This window comes from Bombina bombina, chromosome 7 (assembly GCF_027579735.1).
Source record: "Bombina bombina isolate aBomBom1 chromosome 7, aBomBom1.pri, whole genome shotgun sequence".
Lineage (NCBI taxonomy): Eukaryota > Metazoa > Chordata > Amphibia > Anura > Bombinatoridae > Bombina > Bombina bombina.
In genome coordinates, this window is record NC_069505.1 from 181,023,316 (window position 1) to 181,042,041 (window position 18,726).

An 18,726-nucleotide genomic window follows, 5' to 3' on the forward strand; every position below is an offset into this window, starting at 1 on the left:
TTATCTTCAACCTTTATCTTTGTTCTAACCTCCAACCATAGCTCTTATCTTCAACCTTTATCTTTGTTCTAACCTCCAATGATAGCTCTAATCCTCAACCTTAAAGGGACAGTATACACTCATTTTCATATAACTGCATGTAATAGACACCACTATAAAGAATAAGATGCACAGATACTGATATAAAAATCCAGTATAAAACTGTTTAAAAACTTACTTAGAAGCTTTCAGTTTAGCTCTGTTGAAAAGGTAGCTGGAAAGCCCACTGCAAGTCTGAAATAAGACACTCCCCCCCCCCCCCCCCTTCGTTTGCATATGAAAAGACCCTTTACACATACAGGAGCAAGCTGGAGAAGGTAGCTGATAGTATTCACATAAAACTTTGGGGCTTGGTTAGGAGTCTGAAAATCAGAGCAATGTTATTTAAAAATAGGCAAAACTAAACATTTTTTTTTTTTAAACTTCAAGGGGTATATAAATAGATCATCTACAAAACATTTATGCAAAGAAAAAATGAGTGTATAATGTCCCTTTAACTCTCAACCTTTATCATCATGCTAATCTCCAACCAATACTCTACTGTATTACTTCTCCCAGATTAAAAAAGCAAACAAAAACAACAACATAGTTTTTAATAAATATATTTAAACAATGTAATTTCCATTCCTGTGGAGATATCACAGTATTCAAATATCAATGAGAAAAACATGAGTACAGAATTTAGATGTTTTTATTTAACAGACTTCTTGTCATGTGTTTTGTTTATCATGTGCCCCTTGCTTACTGCTGATGAATATAAGAGCAATACTTATAAACCATTCTAAATCAAACCTTTCTACAGCTGGGATTGATTAAAATCTTTTGGAATTATTTGTAATATTTGTCATCTAATTTAGGCAGATAGCTCCATTTTATGCAAGAAAACAGACTGCGTGGACACTTGTCCTCACCCGATCCCGGTGCCTGGACAGTGCTGCCCTGACTGTTCAGCAGGTAAATCGCCCCACAATACTACAGACTTCTAGCATAACAGGAAAACTACATATATATATATATATATATATATATATATATATATATATATAAATGGTATTAGTCTTTGCTGGCTAATGTTTGTATGTTAATTTGTTATCAGACCTTCCGGAAGCACAATCACATTTCGCTATAATGGTCTGTCTCCTTTTAACAGTATCAATAATAAAGGAAGCCTATTACTATGGTTTAATATAGAGGTAGCCCTACCACAAGACTAAATACTTGGCTAGGGTATTGTATATGATTTTGTGCTGTTCCTAACTAACTAAATAACTAGCCTAACTAACGTTTAAAATATGACTGAGTGTAAACTGCAGAAAGGTCTACAAGCTGAGCAACTTAAATGATTATTAAAGGGACATGAAACCATTTTTTTTCTTTCATGAATCAGACAAAGAACACAATTTTAAAATTTACTTCTGTTACCTAATTTGCTCCATTCTCTTGATATCCTTTGTTGAAGAAGCAACAATGCACATTGTTTAAACCAATTTCAAATCCTCTTTGAAACCTTCTAAGGCCCCAATTTATCAAGGGGTCGGAGCGCAGACGGCTGCATAAGCAAACCTGTATCTGAGATTTAAGAATCAACAATCATCAAACCTCTGCTTCTTAACCCACTTGACCACCTGTTATATACCATATGTCAATTTTCACATACATTTACTACCGGGTAGATTAACAGCGATGTTGCACACTAGCCGTAGTGTACAATGATAAATGCAGGCAGCATATTGCCCTCTAGACACGAAGCTGGGTGTATAGGGGCAAAGATGTATGCCCCTGTCCGCCTTACTTTAGTAAATCTGGCCCTAAGAGATTGTGCAGTTTTCTCAGTTTGAACCGTTGCATACTTTAGACATTCCTTTTCTGTCTTGGCAAGTAGTGTTTCTTTTAGCAATTTCTGCTGACAGAAGAGTTTGTGACTTGTCTGTTATTTCTTGTGAGCCTACTTTATTTTTCTGCAATATAAGGTTTTAAGTACAAAATATTATTTTTTTCTATTGAAAGTGGTTTCTTCTGGTTAACATCTATCTAGAAATTGTAGTTTTTTATTTGTTCTAATTCACTCCATTCTAAAGAAGGCTCCTACATAATGCAGTTGTTGTGATAGTATTTCAATTCTACAATTATTTTATTTCATTTCTCAAGTCCATGCAGTGGCCAGAAGGCCACTGTTGTTACTTTAGATTCTTGGCTAAATCTCTTGTTTCATAAGGTTTATTTGTAGGTGGGAAAGTCTCCCCCAAATCACATTACAGCCCATTCTACTAGATCAGTTTCCCTTCCTGGGCTTTAAAAATTAGGTTTCTTTTGAACAAATGTGCAAGGCAGCAACATGGTTATCCTTACATACCTTTACTAGATTCTACTACTTTGATGTTTTTGCTTCTTCGGAAGCAATTTTTGGTAGAAAAGTCCTCCAGGCAGCAGTGTCTGGAAATTAGATATCTGTCTGTCAAAACAAAATGTTTCCCTCCCAACTCCACAGCTTGAGTATTTGTTCCCAGGTGTAATGGATTGTGGACTTCCAACGTCTTAGGAAAGAAAACAAAATTTATACTTACCTGATAAATTTCTTTAATGATGGAGAGAGTCCACCAGCCCCGCCCAATTTTATTAAACTAATTTTTTTATCTGGCGGCAGTTCTAGTTTTCACCTATTTTTCCCTTTTTTTACTTTTCTAATTGCTTGGCTATACGTCAGACTTTGGGGAAACTTTGCTGCCTCCTACTGGCCAGGAGTTGAATTCCGTGAGTAACGGATTGTGGGCTCTCAATAACAGTGCAGGGTGCTTTATCTTGTGCTCAGTCCTGCGCTAAGAATAACGCACAATTGAATATTACAAGTGGGTTGTTAAAGGGACACTGCCCAAATTCTTTCTTTCATGATTCAGATAGAGCAAGCAATTTTAAACAACTTTCTAATTTACTCCTATTATCAATTTTTCTTTGTTCTCTTGCTATCTTTATTTGAAAAAGAAAGTCCAGAACCCTGGACAGCACTTGTTTATTGATGGATGCATTTATCCACCAATCAGCAAGAACAACCCAGGTTGTTCACCAAAATTTAGCTGGCATCTAAATTTGCATTCTTGTTTTTCAAATAAAGATACCAAGAGAATGAAGAACATTTGCTAATAGGAGTAAATTAGAAAGTTGCTTAAAATTGCATGCTCTATCTGAATCACAAAATAAAAAAATTTGGGTTCAGTGTTCCTTTAAATATTTTAATCAGAGCATTTTTATCACGTCCTATGTGGTTAATGGTTACTAGTGACTTTATTAAAGAGACAGTCTACTGGATTTTATTTTATTGTTAAAAAAGATAGATAACACCTTTACTACCCATTACCCATCTTTGCATAAACAACATTCTTATAGTAATATTCTTTCTGACCGGTAAGTTTGCCTGTTTCTAAGCCCTTGCAGGCCACCTCTTTTCTCAGTGTTTTTTATTAGCTTTTAACAATCTTGCACTAGAGCCAGGCAGTGCTAGTTCATTTGTGCCATATTATTAACATTGTGCTAAAAATATAAAAAAACGTTAATAAGTCTATATTATGTCAAACTCCTCATACAAAACTGCACCTGTCTTCAGTTCAAATATACCAACAAGAAAATGAAAAGATTATGAGGAGCGCTCAAAATTGGCTAAAGACAATTCCCTTTATTTATACCACACACAAATAAATATTCAAAACAGAGTGCTCACTCTTATACACAAAATATATTTATTAAAAATTATTTACATCAAATTAATATGTTCCTTATTCTTTTATAGCATCAAGCTAAAACCATTTTGTTAAAGACAATGTGAAATTTTTCTTATTTGTTTCAACAATTAAAATCCTTAAATGACGCTCTCAAAACAGCTATAACAAAGAATAAGGTAACAAAAAAGACCTAGGCATAATTGTTGGGAGATTTCATAACAACAAAGATTCACATACATTTGGGACACATTCGGCTAGATTTAGAGTTTTGTCGGTAACGACCCGCGTAGCTAACGCATGCTTTTTTCCCCCCGCACCTTTTAAATACCGCTGGTATTTAGAGTTCACAGAATGGCTGCGTTTTCAGTGTGTTAGGCTCCAAAAAGGGAGCGTAGAACATAATTTACCGCCACTTCAACTCTAAATACCAGCGTTGCTTATGGACGCAGCCAGCTTCAAAAACTTGCTCGTGCACGATTCCCCCATAAGAAACAATGGGGCTCTTTGAGCTGAAAAAAAACCTAACACCTGCAAAAAAGCAGCATTAAGCTCCTAACGCAGCCCCATTGTTTCCTATGGGGAAACACTTCCTACGTCTGCAGCTAACACCCTAACATGTACCCCGAGTCTAAACACCCCTAGCCTTACACTTATTAACCCCTAATCTGCCACCCCCGCTATCGCTGACCCCTGCATATTATTATTAACCCCTAATCTGCCGCTCCGTACACCGCCGCAACCTACGTTATCCCTATGTACCCCTAATCTGCTGCCCCTAACACCGCCGACCCCTATATTATATTTATTAACCCCTAATCTGCCGCCCCCAACGTCCCCTCCACCTACCTACAATAATTAACCCCTAATCTGCCGACCGGACTTCACCGCTACTCTAATAAATGTATTAACCCCTAAAGCTAAGTCTAATCCTAACACTAACACCCCCCTAAGTTAAATATAATTTAAATCTAATGAAATATATTAACTCTTATTAAATAAATTATTCCTATTTAAAGCTAAATACTTACCTGTAAAATAAACCCTAATATAGCTACAATATAAATTATAATTATATTGTAGCTATTTTAGGATTAATATTTATTTTACAGGCAACTTTGTATTTATTTTAACCAGGTACAATAGCTATTAAATAGTTAATAACTATTTAATAGTTACCTAGTTAAAATAATCACAAAATTACCTGTAAAATAAATCCTAACCTAAGTTACAATTAAACCTAACACTACACTATTAATAAATTAATTAAATACAATACCTACAAATAAATACAATGAAATAAACTAACTAAAGTACAAAAAATAAAAAAGAACTAAGTTACAAAAAATAAAAAAATATTTACAAACATTAGAAAAATATTACAACAATGTTAAACTAATTACACCTACTCTAAGCCCCCTAATAAAATAAGAAAGACTCCCAAAATAAAAAATGCCCTACCCTATTCTAAAATGAAAATAGAAAAGCTCTTTTACCTTACCAGCCCTGAAAAGGGCCCTTTGCGGGGCATGCCCCAAAGAATTCAGCTCTTTTGCCTGTAAAAAAAAATATACAATACCCCCCCAACATTACAACCCACCACCCACATACCTCTAATCTAACCCAAACCCCCCTTAAATAAACCTAACACTAAGCCCCTGAAGATCTTCCTACCTTATCTTCACCACGCCGGGTTCACCAATCGATCCAGAAGAGCCTCCGATGTCTTGATCCAAGCCCAAGCGGGGGGCTGAAGATGTCCATGATCCGGCCAAAGTCTTCATCCAAGCGGGAGCTGAAGAGGTCCATGATCCGACTGAAGTCTTCTATCAAGCGGCATCTTCAATCTTCTTTCTTCCGGATCCATGTAGTTCATCCCACCGACGCGGAACATCATTCTTCACCGACGACTTCCCGACGAATGATGGTTCCTTTAAGGGACGTCATCCAAGATGGCATCCCTCAAATTCCGATTGGCTGATAGGATTCTATCAGCCAATCGGAATTAAGGTAGGAAAATTCTGATTGGCTGATGGAATCAGTCAATCAGATTCAAGTTCAATCCGATGGCTGATCCAATCAGCCAATCAGATTGAGCTTGCATTCTATTGGCTGTTCCGGTCGGCAGATTAGGGGTTAAAAAAATGTATTAGAGTGGCGGCGATGTGGGGGGGGCCTCAGTGTAGGGGTACATAGGTAGTTTATGGGTGTTAGTGTACTTTAGAGCACAGTAGTTAAGAGCTTTATGAACCGGCGTTAGCCCAGAAAGCTCTTAACTCCTGGCTTTTCTCTGCGGCTGGAGTTTTGTCGTTAGATTTCTAATGCTCACTTCAGCCAAGACTATAAATACCGGCGTTAGAAAGACCCCCATTGAAAAGACAGGATACGCAATTGACGATCAGCCAATCAGATTGAGCTCGCATTCTATTGGCTGATCGGAACAGCCAATAGAATGCGAGCTCAATCTGATTGGCTGATTGGATCAGCCAATCGGATTGAACTTGAATCTGATTGGCTGATTCCATCAGCCAATCAGAATTTTCCTACCTTAATTCCGATTGGCTGATAGAATCCTATCAGCCAATCGGAATTCGAGGGACGCCATCTTGGATGACGTCCCTTAAAGGAACCGTCATTCGTCGGGAAGTCGTCGGTGAAGATGGATGTTCCGCGTCGGCGGGATGAACTACATGGATCCGGAAGAAAGAAGATTGAAGATGCCGCTTGATAGAAGACTTCAGTCGGATCATGGACCTCTTCAGCTCCCGCTTGGATGAAGACTTCAGCCGGATCATGGACATCTTCAGCCCCCCACTTGGGCTTGGATCAAGACATCGGAGGCTCTTCTGGATCGATCGGTGAACCCGGCGTGGTGAAGATAAGGTAGGAAGATCTTCAGGGGCTTAGTGTTAGGTTTATTTAAGGGGGGTTTGGGTTAGATTAGGGGTATGTGGGTGGTGGGTTGTAATGTTGGGGGGGGGGTATTGTATGTTTTTTTTTACAGGCAAAAGAGCTGAATTCTTTGGGGCATGCCCCGCAAAGGGCCCTTTTCAGGGCTGGTAAGGTAAAAGAGCTTTTCTATTTTCATTTTACAATAAGGTAGGGCATTTTTTTATTTTGGGGGTCTTTCTTATTTTATTAGGGGGCTTAGAGTAGGTGTAATAAGTTTAACATTGTTGTAATATTTTTCTAATGTTTGTAAATATTTTGTTATTTTTTGTAACTTAGTTCTTTTTTATTTTTTGTCCTTTAGTTAGTTTATTTCATTGTATTTATTTGTAGGTATTGTATTTAATTAATTTATTGATAGTGTAGTGTTAGGTTTAATTGTAGATAATTGTAGGTATTTTATTTAATTAATTTATTGATAGTGTAGTGTTAGGTTTAATTGTAGGTAATTGTAGGTATTTTATTTAATTAATTTATTGATAGTGTAGTGTTAGGTTTAATTGTAACTTAGGTTAGGATTTTTTTTACAGGTAATTTTGTAATTATTTTAACTAGGTAACTATTAAATAGTTATTAACTATTTAATAGCTATTGTACCTGGTTAAAATAAATACAAAGTTGCCTGTAAAATAAATATTAATCCTAAAATAGCTACAATATAATTATAATTTATATTGTAGCTATATTAGGATTTATTTTACAGGTAAGTATTTAGCTTTAAATAGGAATAATTTATTTAATAACAGTTAATTTATTTCGTTAAATTTAAATTATATTTAATTTAGGGGGGTGTTAGTGTTAGGGTTAGACTTAGCTTTAGGGGTTAATACATTTATTAGAGTAGCGGTGAAGTCCGGTCGGCAGAATAGGGGTTAATTATTGTAGGTAGGTGGAGGCGACGTTGGGGGCGGCAGATTAGGGGTTAATAAATATAATATAGGGGTCGGCGGTGTTAGGGGCAGCAGATTAGGGGTACATAGGGATAACGTAGGTGGCGGCGGTGTGCGGTCGGCAGATTAGGGGTTAAAATTTTTTAATAGAGTGGCGGCGATGTGGGGGGGCCTCGGTTTAGGGGTACATAGGTAGTTTATGGGTGTTAGTGTACTTTAGAGCACAGTAGTTAAGAGCTTTATGAACCGGCGTTAGCCCATAAAGCTCTTAACTACTGACTTTTTTCTGCGGCTGGAGTTTTGTCGTTAGATTTCTAACGCTCACTTCAGCCACGACTCTAAATACCGGCGTTAGAAAGATCCCATTGAAAAGATAGGATACGCAAATGGCGTAGGGGGATCTGCGGTATGGAAAAGTCACGGCTGCAAAGTGAGCGTTAGACCCTTTCCTGACTGACTCTAAATACCAGCGGTAGCCCAAAACCAGCGTTAGGAGCCTCTAACGCTGGTTTTGACGGCTACCGCCAAACTCTAAATCTAGCCGACCATTTCAAATTGAAAAAACTGTTACAATTTGAATGTGAAAAGTAACGATAATCAGGACATCCTATTGGCCAATAGAGAAAATCAGTGTCTTAAAGGAACTGTGTGATAAATTGCCTTTTAACCCACAAGAGTTTTTTGTTGCTGACTAAAGGGAATTGAGAGACAATTTCATTTAAGGATTTTAATTGTTGAAACAAATAAGAAAAATTTCACATTGTCTTTAACAAAATAGTTTTAGATTGATACTATAAAAGAATAAGGAACATATTAATTTGATGTAAATCATTTTTAACCAATATATTTTGTGTATAAGAGTGCGCACTCTGTTTTGAATATTTATTTATTTGTGTGTGGTATAAATAAAGGGAATTGTCTTTAGCCAATTTTGAGCGCTCCTCATAATCTTTTCATTTTCTAGTTAATAACATTGTGCTCACTCCCGTGAAGAATGATAATGATTATGCAAAAACCAGCACTGATTGGCTAAAGTGCAAGTCTGTAAAAAGTACTGAGATAAGGGGACAGTCTGCAGAAGCTTAGAAACAGGTAATCATAGAGGTAAAAACGTATATTAATATAACAATGTTGGTTAAGCAAAACTAGGGAATGGGTAATAAAGGGATTGTCTATCTTTTTAAACAATAACAATTTTCAGCTAAACTGTCCCTTTGAACCATTATAATTATTAGTATAGCACAAAACTACATGATTTATCATTTATTTATCATATCCAGATACATCCACAAAAAAGAAAAAGAAAGCAGAAAAAACATAGCATACTTCTGCATATATCATGAGAATTATACAAAACACAACTCAGCAAAAGCGAACAAATACGTATATCTCTACATCCTTCCTTTCCTCTAAAGGGACATTTCAAAATGCTGTATTTTTTTTAATTATCTCCCACTCTCACCCCCCCCCCCCAAAAAAAAAAAAAGTACTCCTTCTTCCTCCCTCTCCTCAATTCTTTACTTATAGTTAAATTTGAGAAAAGTCGCCTCCTTATATTGCTTCTTGTAGGAAAATAGAATGCCGAAAAGGATAAATTATCATCTTTTGAATTACTGTTGAATATGATTTTTTTTTTTTTTTTTTAACAATTTTTTATTGAAGTCGTAGTCAAATACAATATATAAAAGGTATGCCCAAAACATTTACAAATAGATGTATACACAGTACCATTAGTAGAGTAATATATTCAAATATTTCAGGCGTAACTATAAAATGTGGGCTATCTTATAAAGGGACTTCAGTTTTATCATAGAGTATCATAAAAGTAACAAAAACAAAAATGAACCTCTCCCAGCTAAATAAGAGGAAGATTAAGGTATCTACTCATATAAGAATAGGGCTAGGGAGGGGATAGCTCTATAGTTTTATGGGGAGGGGGGATGCAGCGGGCGAGAGCCGCTCAATATAAAATAGGAGGGGGGGAGGGGGGAAGGAGGGCGGAGCCAGGTAGTATGTGAAATTTGTAAATGTACTAAGGAGTTAGAGCTTTTAAGTACGCTATTAAACAGAATTATAACGATATTGTTTAGAAACATCTAAGTAGTGTATTTTTCGTCTGGAAACGAACAGACCAATTATGAACAATAGGTTTAAATATTTGGGGTAACTATAGGTTATATGCCAGAACAAGAGGTACCTCTCTATAAGATTTGCATAGGGTAGTATTGAAGCTCTATAGGGATTTACCTTTATAAGCATTATACATATAAAACAGTGAGCAAAAGTGGGCCCCAGACACATAAATGAAACCTTCAAACATTTAGGGAATATGAAAATTACCTTCATGTACCTTTATGCACAGATATTGGTAGGTAGCTGTATAGGCCAGTATATGCTATAACTAGGAAATCTTTGCTAAACACTCAAGGCCAAGTGAATAAGCTAAAATCAAAGCTGTGACGAGGGAGACACAATAGTATAGAGGGTATATATACAAAAGTATGATGACAAAGTTTTGAAAAAAACAAAAAACAAAACAAAAACAAAATACCCTGATTTTAAGCTCTAATACACCCTAGGGTTATTCTAGACCCACCTAAATTCTATACATCAGAGATATGGTCAACCTGTAATCAAGCGACTCACAATGAAACCAACAAGACGCAGGGAAGGAGATTGCTAAAGTTACCTATTGTGTAACTGGAGATGAGACCACCCTTAGATGAATAATAAGCCCAGTTTGCTTTAACTTATAAATTACGGTCTACCTCCGCAGCAGAATATCACCAGACTTAATATTAATAGAACCCACCAGGGTATAACATACTCTAGTCGCAAAGACTCTAATGTCTACAATATATGGCAAGTATCTCCTGAGCACTAAACATCAAGTAAACTGACATAGCTTTAAATAAAAAAAAAAAAAAAAAAAAAAAACGTCTTTAGAGTGTTAATCAGTTGGTCAGTACAGTACATAAAGAGGAAACAGAAACAGAAAAAACCCTGTAGTGTGAGAATGTGAAGAGTAATGCTAAACAATTCTGGGGTATAAATCTTTTAAGTGAACATTAACTTTTGAGAATAATTCTTGAGGGCTTTGTACCAGCAATACCAGAGGGGGTGTATGGGGCTGGATAAGTATGAATTAACGATCCTATAGTAGTCCAGAGCTCTCTCACCAAAATTGCCCTGTCAGAGTAAAACGGCTATTGAAGTGTGTTCATTTTATCCCCTTTGCAGTTCTAAAGTGTGTAGTGAGATTTAGGTAACCATTCAATATACCTTGTTAAAACAAAGCACCAGTACATTAGCTAAACACCAGCGAGCTTTTTATCTAGAAGGGGTTTGTATTAGAATCCTGCTTTCTCCAACATTGGTGTGTCCGGTCCACGGCGTCATCCTTACTTGTGGGAATATCTCTTCCCCAACAGGAAATGGCAAAGAGTCCCAGCAAAAGCTGGCCATATAGTCCCTCCTAGGCTCCGCCCACCCCAGTCATTCTCTTTGCCGTTGCACAGGCAACATCTCCACGGAGATGGTTAAGAGTATGTGGTGTTTTAGTTGTAGTTTTTTATTCTACTATCAAGAGTTTGTTATTTTAAAATAGTGCTGGTATGTACTATTTACTCTGAAACAGAAAAAGATGAAGAATCTGTTTGTGAGAGGAAGATGATTTTAGCAGATAATAACTAAAATCGGGTGCTGTTTCCACATAGGACTGTTGAGATGAAGTAACTTCAGTTGGGGGAAACAGTTAGCAGACTTTTTCTGCTTAAGGTATGACTAGCCATATTTCTAACAAGACTGTGTAATGCTGGAAGGCTGTCATTTCCCCTCATGGGGACCGGTAAGCCATTTTCTTAGTCTCAAACAGAATAAAGGGCTTAATATGGGCTATACAACTGGTAGACACTTTTATGGGCAAAATCGATTGCTTTATTTGGGCATTTTATACATGTTTATGCTTGTAATTCACACTTACAAGCTTGGGGAACGTTTTTTAATGTCAGGCACTGTGTTAGACACCTTTCCAGTCAGGAAGGGCCTTCCCAGTTGTAGGCTGAGCCTCATTTTCGCGCCATTACTGCGCAGTTACTTTTTGAGAGCAGACATGCAGATGCATGTGTGAGGATCCCAAAGTAGTTGGAAAACTTCCTAGAAGGCTTCATTTGGTATCGTATTCCCCTCTGGGTTTGGTAAAGTCGCAGCAAAGGCTGTAGATGGGACTGTAGAGGGGTTAATTTAAGGGTTAAAGCTTTGAAAATTGGTGTGCAATACCTTGAATGCTTTAAGACACTTTTATTTAATTAATTTATTGATAGTGTAGTGTTAGGTTTAATTGTAACTTAGGTTAGGATTTATTTTACAGGTAATTTTGTAATTATTTTAACTAGGTAACTATTAAATACGTATATCTCTACATCCTTCTTTTCCTCTAAAGGGACATTTCAAAATGCTGTATTTTTTTTAATTATCTCCCACTCTCACCCCCCCCCCCCAAAAAAAAAGTACTCCTTCTTCCTCCCTCTCCTCAATTCTTTACTTATAGTTAAATTTGAGAAAAGTCGCCTCCTTATATTGCTTCTTGTAGGAAAATAGAATGCCGAAAAGGATAAATTATCATCTTTTGAATTACTGTTGAATATGATTTTCTTTTTTTTTTTTTTTAAACAATTTTTTATTGAAGTCGTAGTCAAATACAATATATAAAAGGTATGCCCAAAACATTTACAAATAGATGTATACACAGTACCATTAGTAGAGTAATATATTCAAATATTTCAGGCGTAACTATAAAATGTGGGCTACCTTATAAAGGGACTTCAGTTTTATCATAGAGTATCATAAAAGTAACAAAAACAAAAATGAACCTCTCCCAGCTAAATAAGAGGAAGATTAAGGTATCTACTCATATAAGAATAGGGCTAGGGAGGGGATAGCTCTATAGTTTTATGGGGAGGGGGGATGCAGCTGGCGAGAGCCGCTCAATATAAAATAGGAGGGGGGGAGGGGGGAAGGAGGGCAGAGACAGGTAGTATGTGAAATTTGTAAATGTACTAAGGAGTTAGAGCTTTTAAGTACGCTATTAAACAGAATTATAACGATATTGTTTAGAAACATCTAAGTAGTGTATTTTTCGTCTGGAAACGAACAGACCAATTATGAACAATAGGTTTAAATATTTGGGGTAACTATAGGTTATATGCCAGAACAAGAGGTACCTCTCTATAAGATTTGCATAGGGTAGTATTGAAGCTCTATAGGGATTTACCTTTATAAGCATTATACATATAAAACAGTGAGCAAAAGTGGGCCCCAGACACATAAATGAAACCTTCAAACATTTAGGGAATATGAAAATTACCTTCATGTACCTTTATGCACAGATATTGGTAGGTAGCTGTATAGGCCAGTATATGCTATAACTAGGAAATCTTTGCTAAACACTCAAGGCCAAGTGAATAAGCTAAAATAAAAGCTGTGACGAGGGAGACACAATAGTATAGAGGGTATATATACAAAAGTATGATGACAAAGTTTTGAAAAAAACAAAAAACAAAACAAAAACAAAATACCCTGATTTTAAGCTCTAATACACCCTAGGGTTATTCTAGACCCACCTAAATTCTATACATCAGAGATATGGTCAACCTGTAATCAAGCGACTCACAATGAAACCAACAAGATGCAGGGAAGGAGATTGCTAAAGTTACCTATTGTGTAACTGGAGATGAGACCACCCTTAGATGAATAATAAGCCCAGTTTGCTTTAACTTATAAATTACGGTCTACCTCCGCAGCAGAATATCACCAGACTTAATATTAATAGAACCCACCAGGGTATAACATACTCTAGTCGCAAAGACTCTAATGTCTACAATATATGGCAAGTATCTCCTGAGCACTAAACATCAAGTAAACTGACATAGCTTTAAATAAAAAAAAAAAAAAATAAAAAAAAAAAACGTCTTTAGAGTGTTAATCAGTTGGTCAGTACAGTACATAAAGAGGAAACAGAAACAGAAAAAACCCTGTAATGTGAGAATGTGAAGAGTAATGCTAAACAATTCTGGGGTATAAATTTTTTAAGTGAACATTAACTTTTGAGAATAATTCTTGAGGGCTTTGTACCGGCAATACCAGAGGGGGTGTATGGGGCTGGATAAGTATGAATTAACGATCCTATAGTAGTCCAGAGCTCTCTCACCAAAATTGCCCTGTCAGAGTAAAACGGCTATTGAAGTGTGTTCATTTTATCCCCTTTGCAGGACTAAAGTGTGTAGTGAGATTTAGGTAACCATTCAATATACCTTGTTAAAACAAAGCACCAGTACATTAGCTAAACACCAGCGAGCTTTTTATCTAGAAGGGGTTTGTATTAGAATCCTGCTTTCTCCAACATTGGTGTGTCCGGTCCACGGCGTCATCCTTACTTGTGGGAATATCTCTTCCCCAACAGGAAATGGCAAAGAGTCCCAGCAAAAGCTGGCCATATAGTCCCTCCTAGGCTCCGCCCACCCCAGTCATTCTCTTTGCCATTGCACAGGCAACATCTCCACGGAGATGGTTAAGAGTATGTGGTGTTTTAGTTGTAGTTTTTTATTCTACTATCAAGAGTTTGTTATTTTAAAATAGTGCTGGTATGTACTATTTACTCTGAAACAGAAAAAGATGAAGAATCTGTTTGTGAGAGGAAGATGATTTTAGCAGATAGTAACTAAAATCGGGTGCTGTTTCCACATAGGACTGTTGAGATGAAGTAACTTCAGTTGGGGGAAACAGTTAGCAGACTTTTTCTGCTTAAGGTATGACTAGCCATATTTCTAACAAGACTGTGTAATGCTGGAAGGCTGTCATTTCCCCTCATGGGGACCGGTAAGCCATTTTCTTAGTCTCAAACAGAATAAAGGGCTTAATATGGGCTATACAACTGGTAGACACTTTTATGGGCAAAATCGATTGCTTTATTTGGGCATTTTATACATGCTTGTAATTCACACTTATAAGCTTGGGGAACGTTTTTTAATGTCAGGCACTGTGTTAGACACCTTTCCAGTCAGGAAGGGCCTTCCCAGTTGTAGGCTGAGCCTCATTTTCGCGCCATTACTGCGCAGTTACTTTTTGAGAGCAGACATGCAGATGCATGTGTGAAGATCCCAAAGTAGTTGGAAAACTTCCTAGAAGGCTTCATTTGGTATCGTATTCCCCTCTGGGTTTGGTAAAGTCGCAGCAAAGGCTGTAGCTGGGACTGTAGAGGGGTTAAAACTGTAACCGGCTCCGGTTTCTTTAATTTAAGGGTTAAAGCTTTGAAAATTGGTGTGCAATACCTTGAATGCTTTAAGACACTGTGGTGAAAACTTGGTAATTTTTTAACAATTCCTTCATACTTTTTCAGATTCTGTGATAGATACTCTAGTTCAAGCCAGAAAACCGGTAACTAGAAAAATTTACCATAAAATATGGAAAAGATATATCTGCTGGTGTGAATCCAAGGGATTCTTATGGAATAAGGTCAAAATTCCTAAGATCCTTTCCTTTCTACAAGAAGGTTTGGATAAAGGATTATCAGCGAGTTCTCTAAAGGGACAGATTTCTGCTTTATCTGTCTTATTACACAAACGACTGGCAGCTGTGCCAGATGTTCAAGCATTTGTTCAGGCTCTGGTTAGGATCAAGCCTGTTTACAGACCTTTGACTCCTCCCTGGAGTTTAAATCTAGTTCTTTCAGTTCTTCAAGGGGTTCCGTTTGAACCTCTACATTCCATAGATATTAAGTTGTTATCTTGGAAAGTTTTGTTTTTGGTTGCTATTTCTTCTGCTAGAAGAGTTTCTGAGTTATCTGCTTTGCAGTGTTCTCCACCCTATCTGGTGTTCCATGCAGATAAGGTGGTTTTGCGAACTAAGCCTGGTTTTCTTCCAAAGGTTGTTTCTAACAAAAATATTAACCAGGAGATAGTTGTACCTTCTTTGTGTCCGAATCCAGTTTCAAAGAAGGAGCGTTTGTTGCACAATTTGGACGTAGTCCGTGCTCTAAAATTCTATTTAGAAGCTACAAAGGATTTTAGACAAACATCTTCTCTGTTTGTCGTCTATTCTGGTAAGAGGAGAGGTCAAAAAGCGACTTCTACCTCTCTTTCCTTTTGGCTTAAAAGCATCATCCGATTGGCTTACGAGACTGCCGGACGGCAGCCCCCTGAAAGAATCACAGCTCACTCTACTAGGGCTGTGGCTTCCACATGGGCCTTCAAGAACGAGGCTTCTGTTGATCAGATATGTAAGGCAGCGACTTGGTCTTCACTGCACACTTTTGCCAAATTTTACAAATTTGATACTTTTGCTTCTTCAGAGGCTATTTTTGGGAGAAAGGTTTTGCAAGCCGGGGTGCCTTCCGTTTAGGTAACCTGATTTGCTTCCTCCCTTCATCCGTGTCCTAAATCTTTGGTATTGGTTCCCACAAGTAAGGATGACGCCGTGGACCGGACACACCAATGTTGGAGAAAACAGAATTTATGCTTACCTGATAAATTACTTTCTCCAACGGTGTGTCCGGTCCACGGCCCGCCCTGGTTTTTTAATCAGGTTTGATGAATTATAACTACAGTCACCATGGCACCCTATAGTTTCTCCTGTTTTTTCCTCCTGTCCGTCGGTCGAATGACTGGGGTGGGCGAGCCTAGGAGGGACTATATGGCCAGCTTTTGCTGGGACTCTTTGCCATTTCCTGTTGGGGAAGAGATATTCCCACAAGTAAGGATGACGCCGTGGACCGGACACACCGTTGGAGAAAGTAATTTATCAGGTAAGCATAAATTCTGTTTTGCTAGGGTGACCTGAGAAGGATATGTGAAAAACAAAATGTAGTCTTCTATTGGAATGAGCTCTTATAAATCAGCTTAACCTACAATAACACATTCAAATGTAAAGGCCAAAGAGCATCCTGTCCCTTTCCAGGTTAAACAAGTGACTGATAACATATACACTAATATGAAACATTAAAGAAAACAGTGAGCAATAAAATCAGATGGCTGTAGTACTACATGCAGTTTAAGGTCATAATAGTCTCAGCATCAGTATTTACTCATATATGTTTCCTGTGTACCCTGGAAGAGTGCTTGCACGAGATTGACCTGTAGTTTAAATATAGTAGGAGGTTGTGCTGCGTATGTCCTCTATTATGCTAGTATGTAGAGGAGAAACAAACCAACAGAAATGAATGTAGTAAATAAAAATATCATCAAACTGGGTTATGTACTATGTACTTCTGCAGACTAAATCTGTTCACATAACGGCATAGTGTATGCATATAAAGATAACAATATAACCAAAACGTGCTGAACAATGCGTTATCAACAGTCAACTTGATGTAAGCCAGGTATAGTCCCAGATATTTTTGAAGAGTCTTGGCTTTAACCTTTGCCTCCTGGATCGAAGAAACCTCTCACCAAATCTGTGTAGAGAGCAACAGCCATCTCCTGAGAACTAATTGCTGCCACGCTCAAAACAAGCAAAGTAGGTATAGGGAAGCACTCTCTCAAACCGCTACCTTGCACGGACCAGCAAGCAGGCATACCCCAGCCGTTGAAAGAGGGGGCTGCAGGATAAGAAGGACTATTATAGCTCCACAGGGTCACGCAAGCAGATCGTCTCTTAAACTGAATACTTGCATCAGCCTTCACAGAGTCCACAGCAGAGAAAGGGAGCCTGGTTAGAAAGTTAGCGTTATTTGAGAGATCCAGCTCAGGGTGTAAGTCCACAGTTGAAAATATAACAGAGAATTGCCATGAGCTCTCCATAGCGAGTTTATCAGAACGGTCACTCTTCTCATGTGGGACTTCTATGGCAACGGACACAGCACTCTGCGTCTCACTCTGCGTCTCACTCCCCGAATATTGTCTATGATCCAGTAAACCTGAATTGTCAGAGGCATCTAGCTTGCTATTTATTGACGAAATCTGAGTCGGGTTAGCAAAAGTTCTCAGCTCTCATAATAAATCCCGGCGTTGGCAGTCAAGCGTTGCCATTAAGTTACGCAGCATGCTGTTGATGCTCCTCTCCATATTAGAAGGGGAGGTTGTGGCAGATATATTACAAGTCTGAATGTAATTTAATGGGTATTGGTACTGTTAGTTTGTATCTCTAACAAGGCTGGGGCAGGAAGGGTGAAGAGTATGCTAAGTCGCACTGTAAGATGCAGCGAGGTGAAAATATGTCTTAAGATGGCGGCTCACTCCGTCTGACCATAGCTGCCTTCTTTCAAATTGACGATTTATGTCGATTATCTCAGCCTTGAGGTGGAGCTGATAAGTTGTCCTGCATTCTAGGACTTCAGTTGAGATAAACTTCGTGATAGAGACAATTATATTGGCTTATAATAGCAAGTAATAGCAAGAAAAATTCTCAACGATCAGGAGCTCCTGAATCAAACGTCTTGCTCCTTCAGTTGCTGGCTCCGCCCCCCCTGTTGAATATGATTTTATCAATTCCCCCCACTTATTGAATTTTTTTTTTAAATTTCATTCTCCTTACTTAAAGGGACACTGAACCCAATTTTTTTGTTTTGTGATTCAGATATAGAGGCCCATTTATCAAGCTCCGAATCGAGCTTGAGGGCCCGTGTTTCTGGCGAGTCTTTAGACTCGCCAGAAACAGCAGTTATGAAGACCGCTGCTCCATAACCCTGTCCGCCTGCTCTTAGCGGGCGGACAGGAATCGCCACAATTCAACCCGATCGAGTACGATCAGGTTGATTGACACCTCCCTGCTGGCGGCCTCACAAGAGCTGCTGGTGCAATGGTGAATACGGAGAGGGTATGGCTCTCCGCATTCAGCAAGGTCTTGCGGTCCTGATCCGCACTGTCGGATCAGGTCCGCAAGACCTTTCATAAATAGGCCTCAGTGCATGCAATTTTAAGCAACTTTCTAATTTACTCCTATTATCAAATTTTCTTCATTCTCCTGGTATCTTTATTTGAAAAGCAAGATGGTATCTTTATTTGAAAAGTTTAGATGCCGGTCCATTTTTGGTGAACAACCTGGGTTGTTCTTGCTGATTGGTGGATAAATTCCCCCACCAATAAACAAGAAAAATTGATAATAGGAGTAAATTAGAAAGTTGCTTAAAATTGCATGCTCTATCT

At 37.9% G+C, this 18,726-nt stretch overlaps 1 protein-coding gene across 1 annotated transcript in view; it reads left to right on the forward strand.

Annotated features, from left to right (window-relative positions):
* Positions 1-18,726, forward strand: part of VWCE (von Willebrand factor C and EGF domains) — a 282,410-nt gene that overhangs the window by 172,777 nt on the left and 90,907 nt on the right. Inside the window, exon 19 of the mRNA XM_053720451.1 lies at positions 897-993. Coding sequence (XP_053576426.1) covers positions 897-993 — 97 coding nt within the window. The remainder of the gene's footprint in view (positions 1-896; positions 994-18,726) is intronic.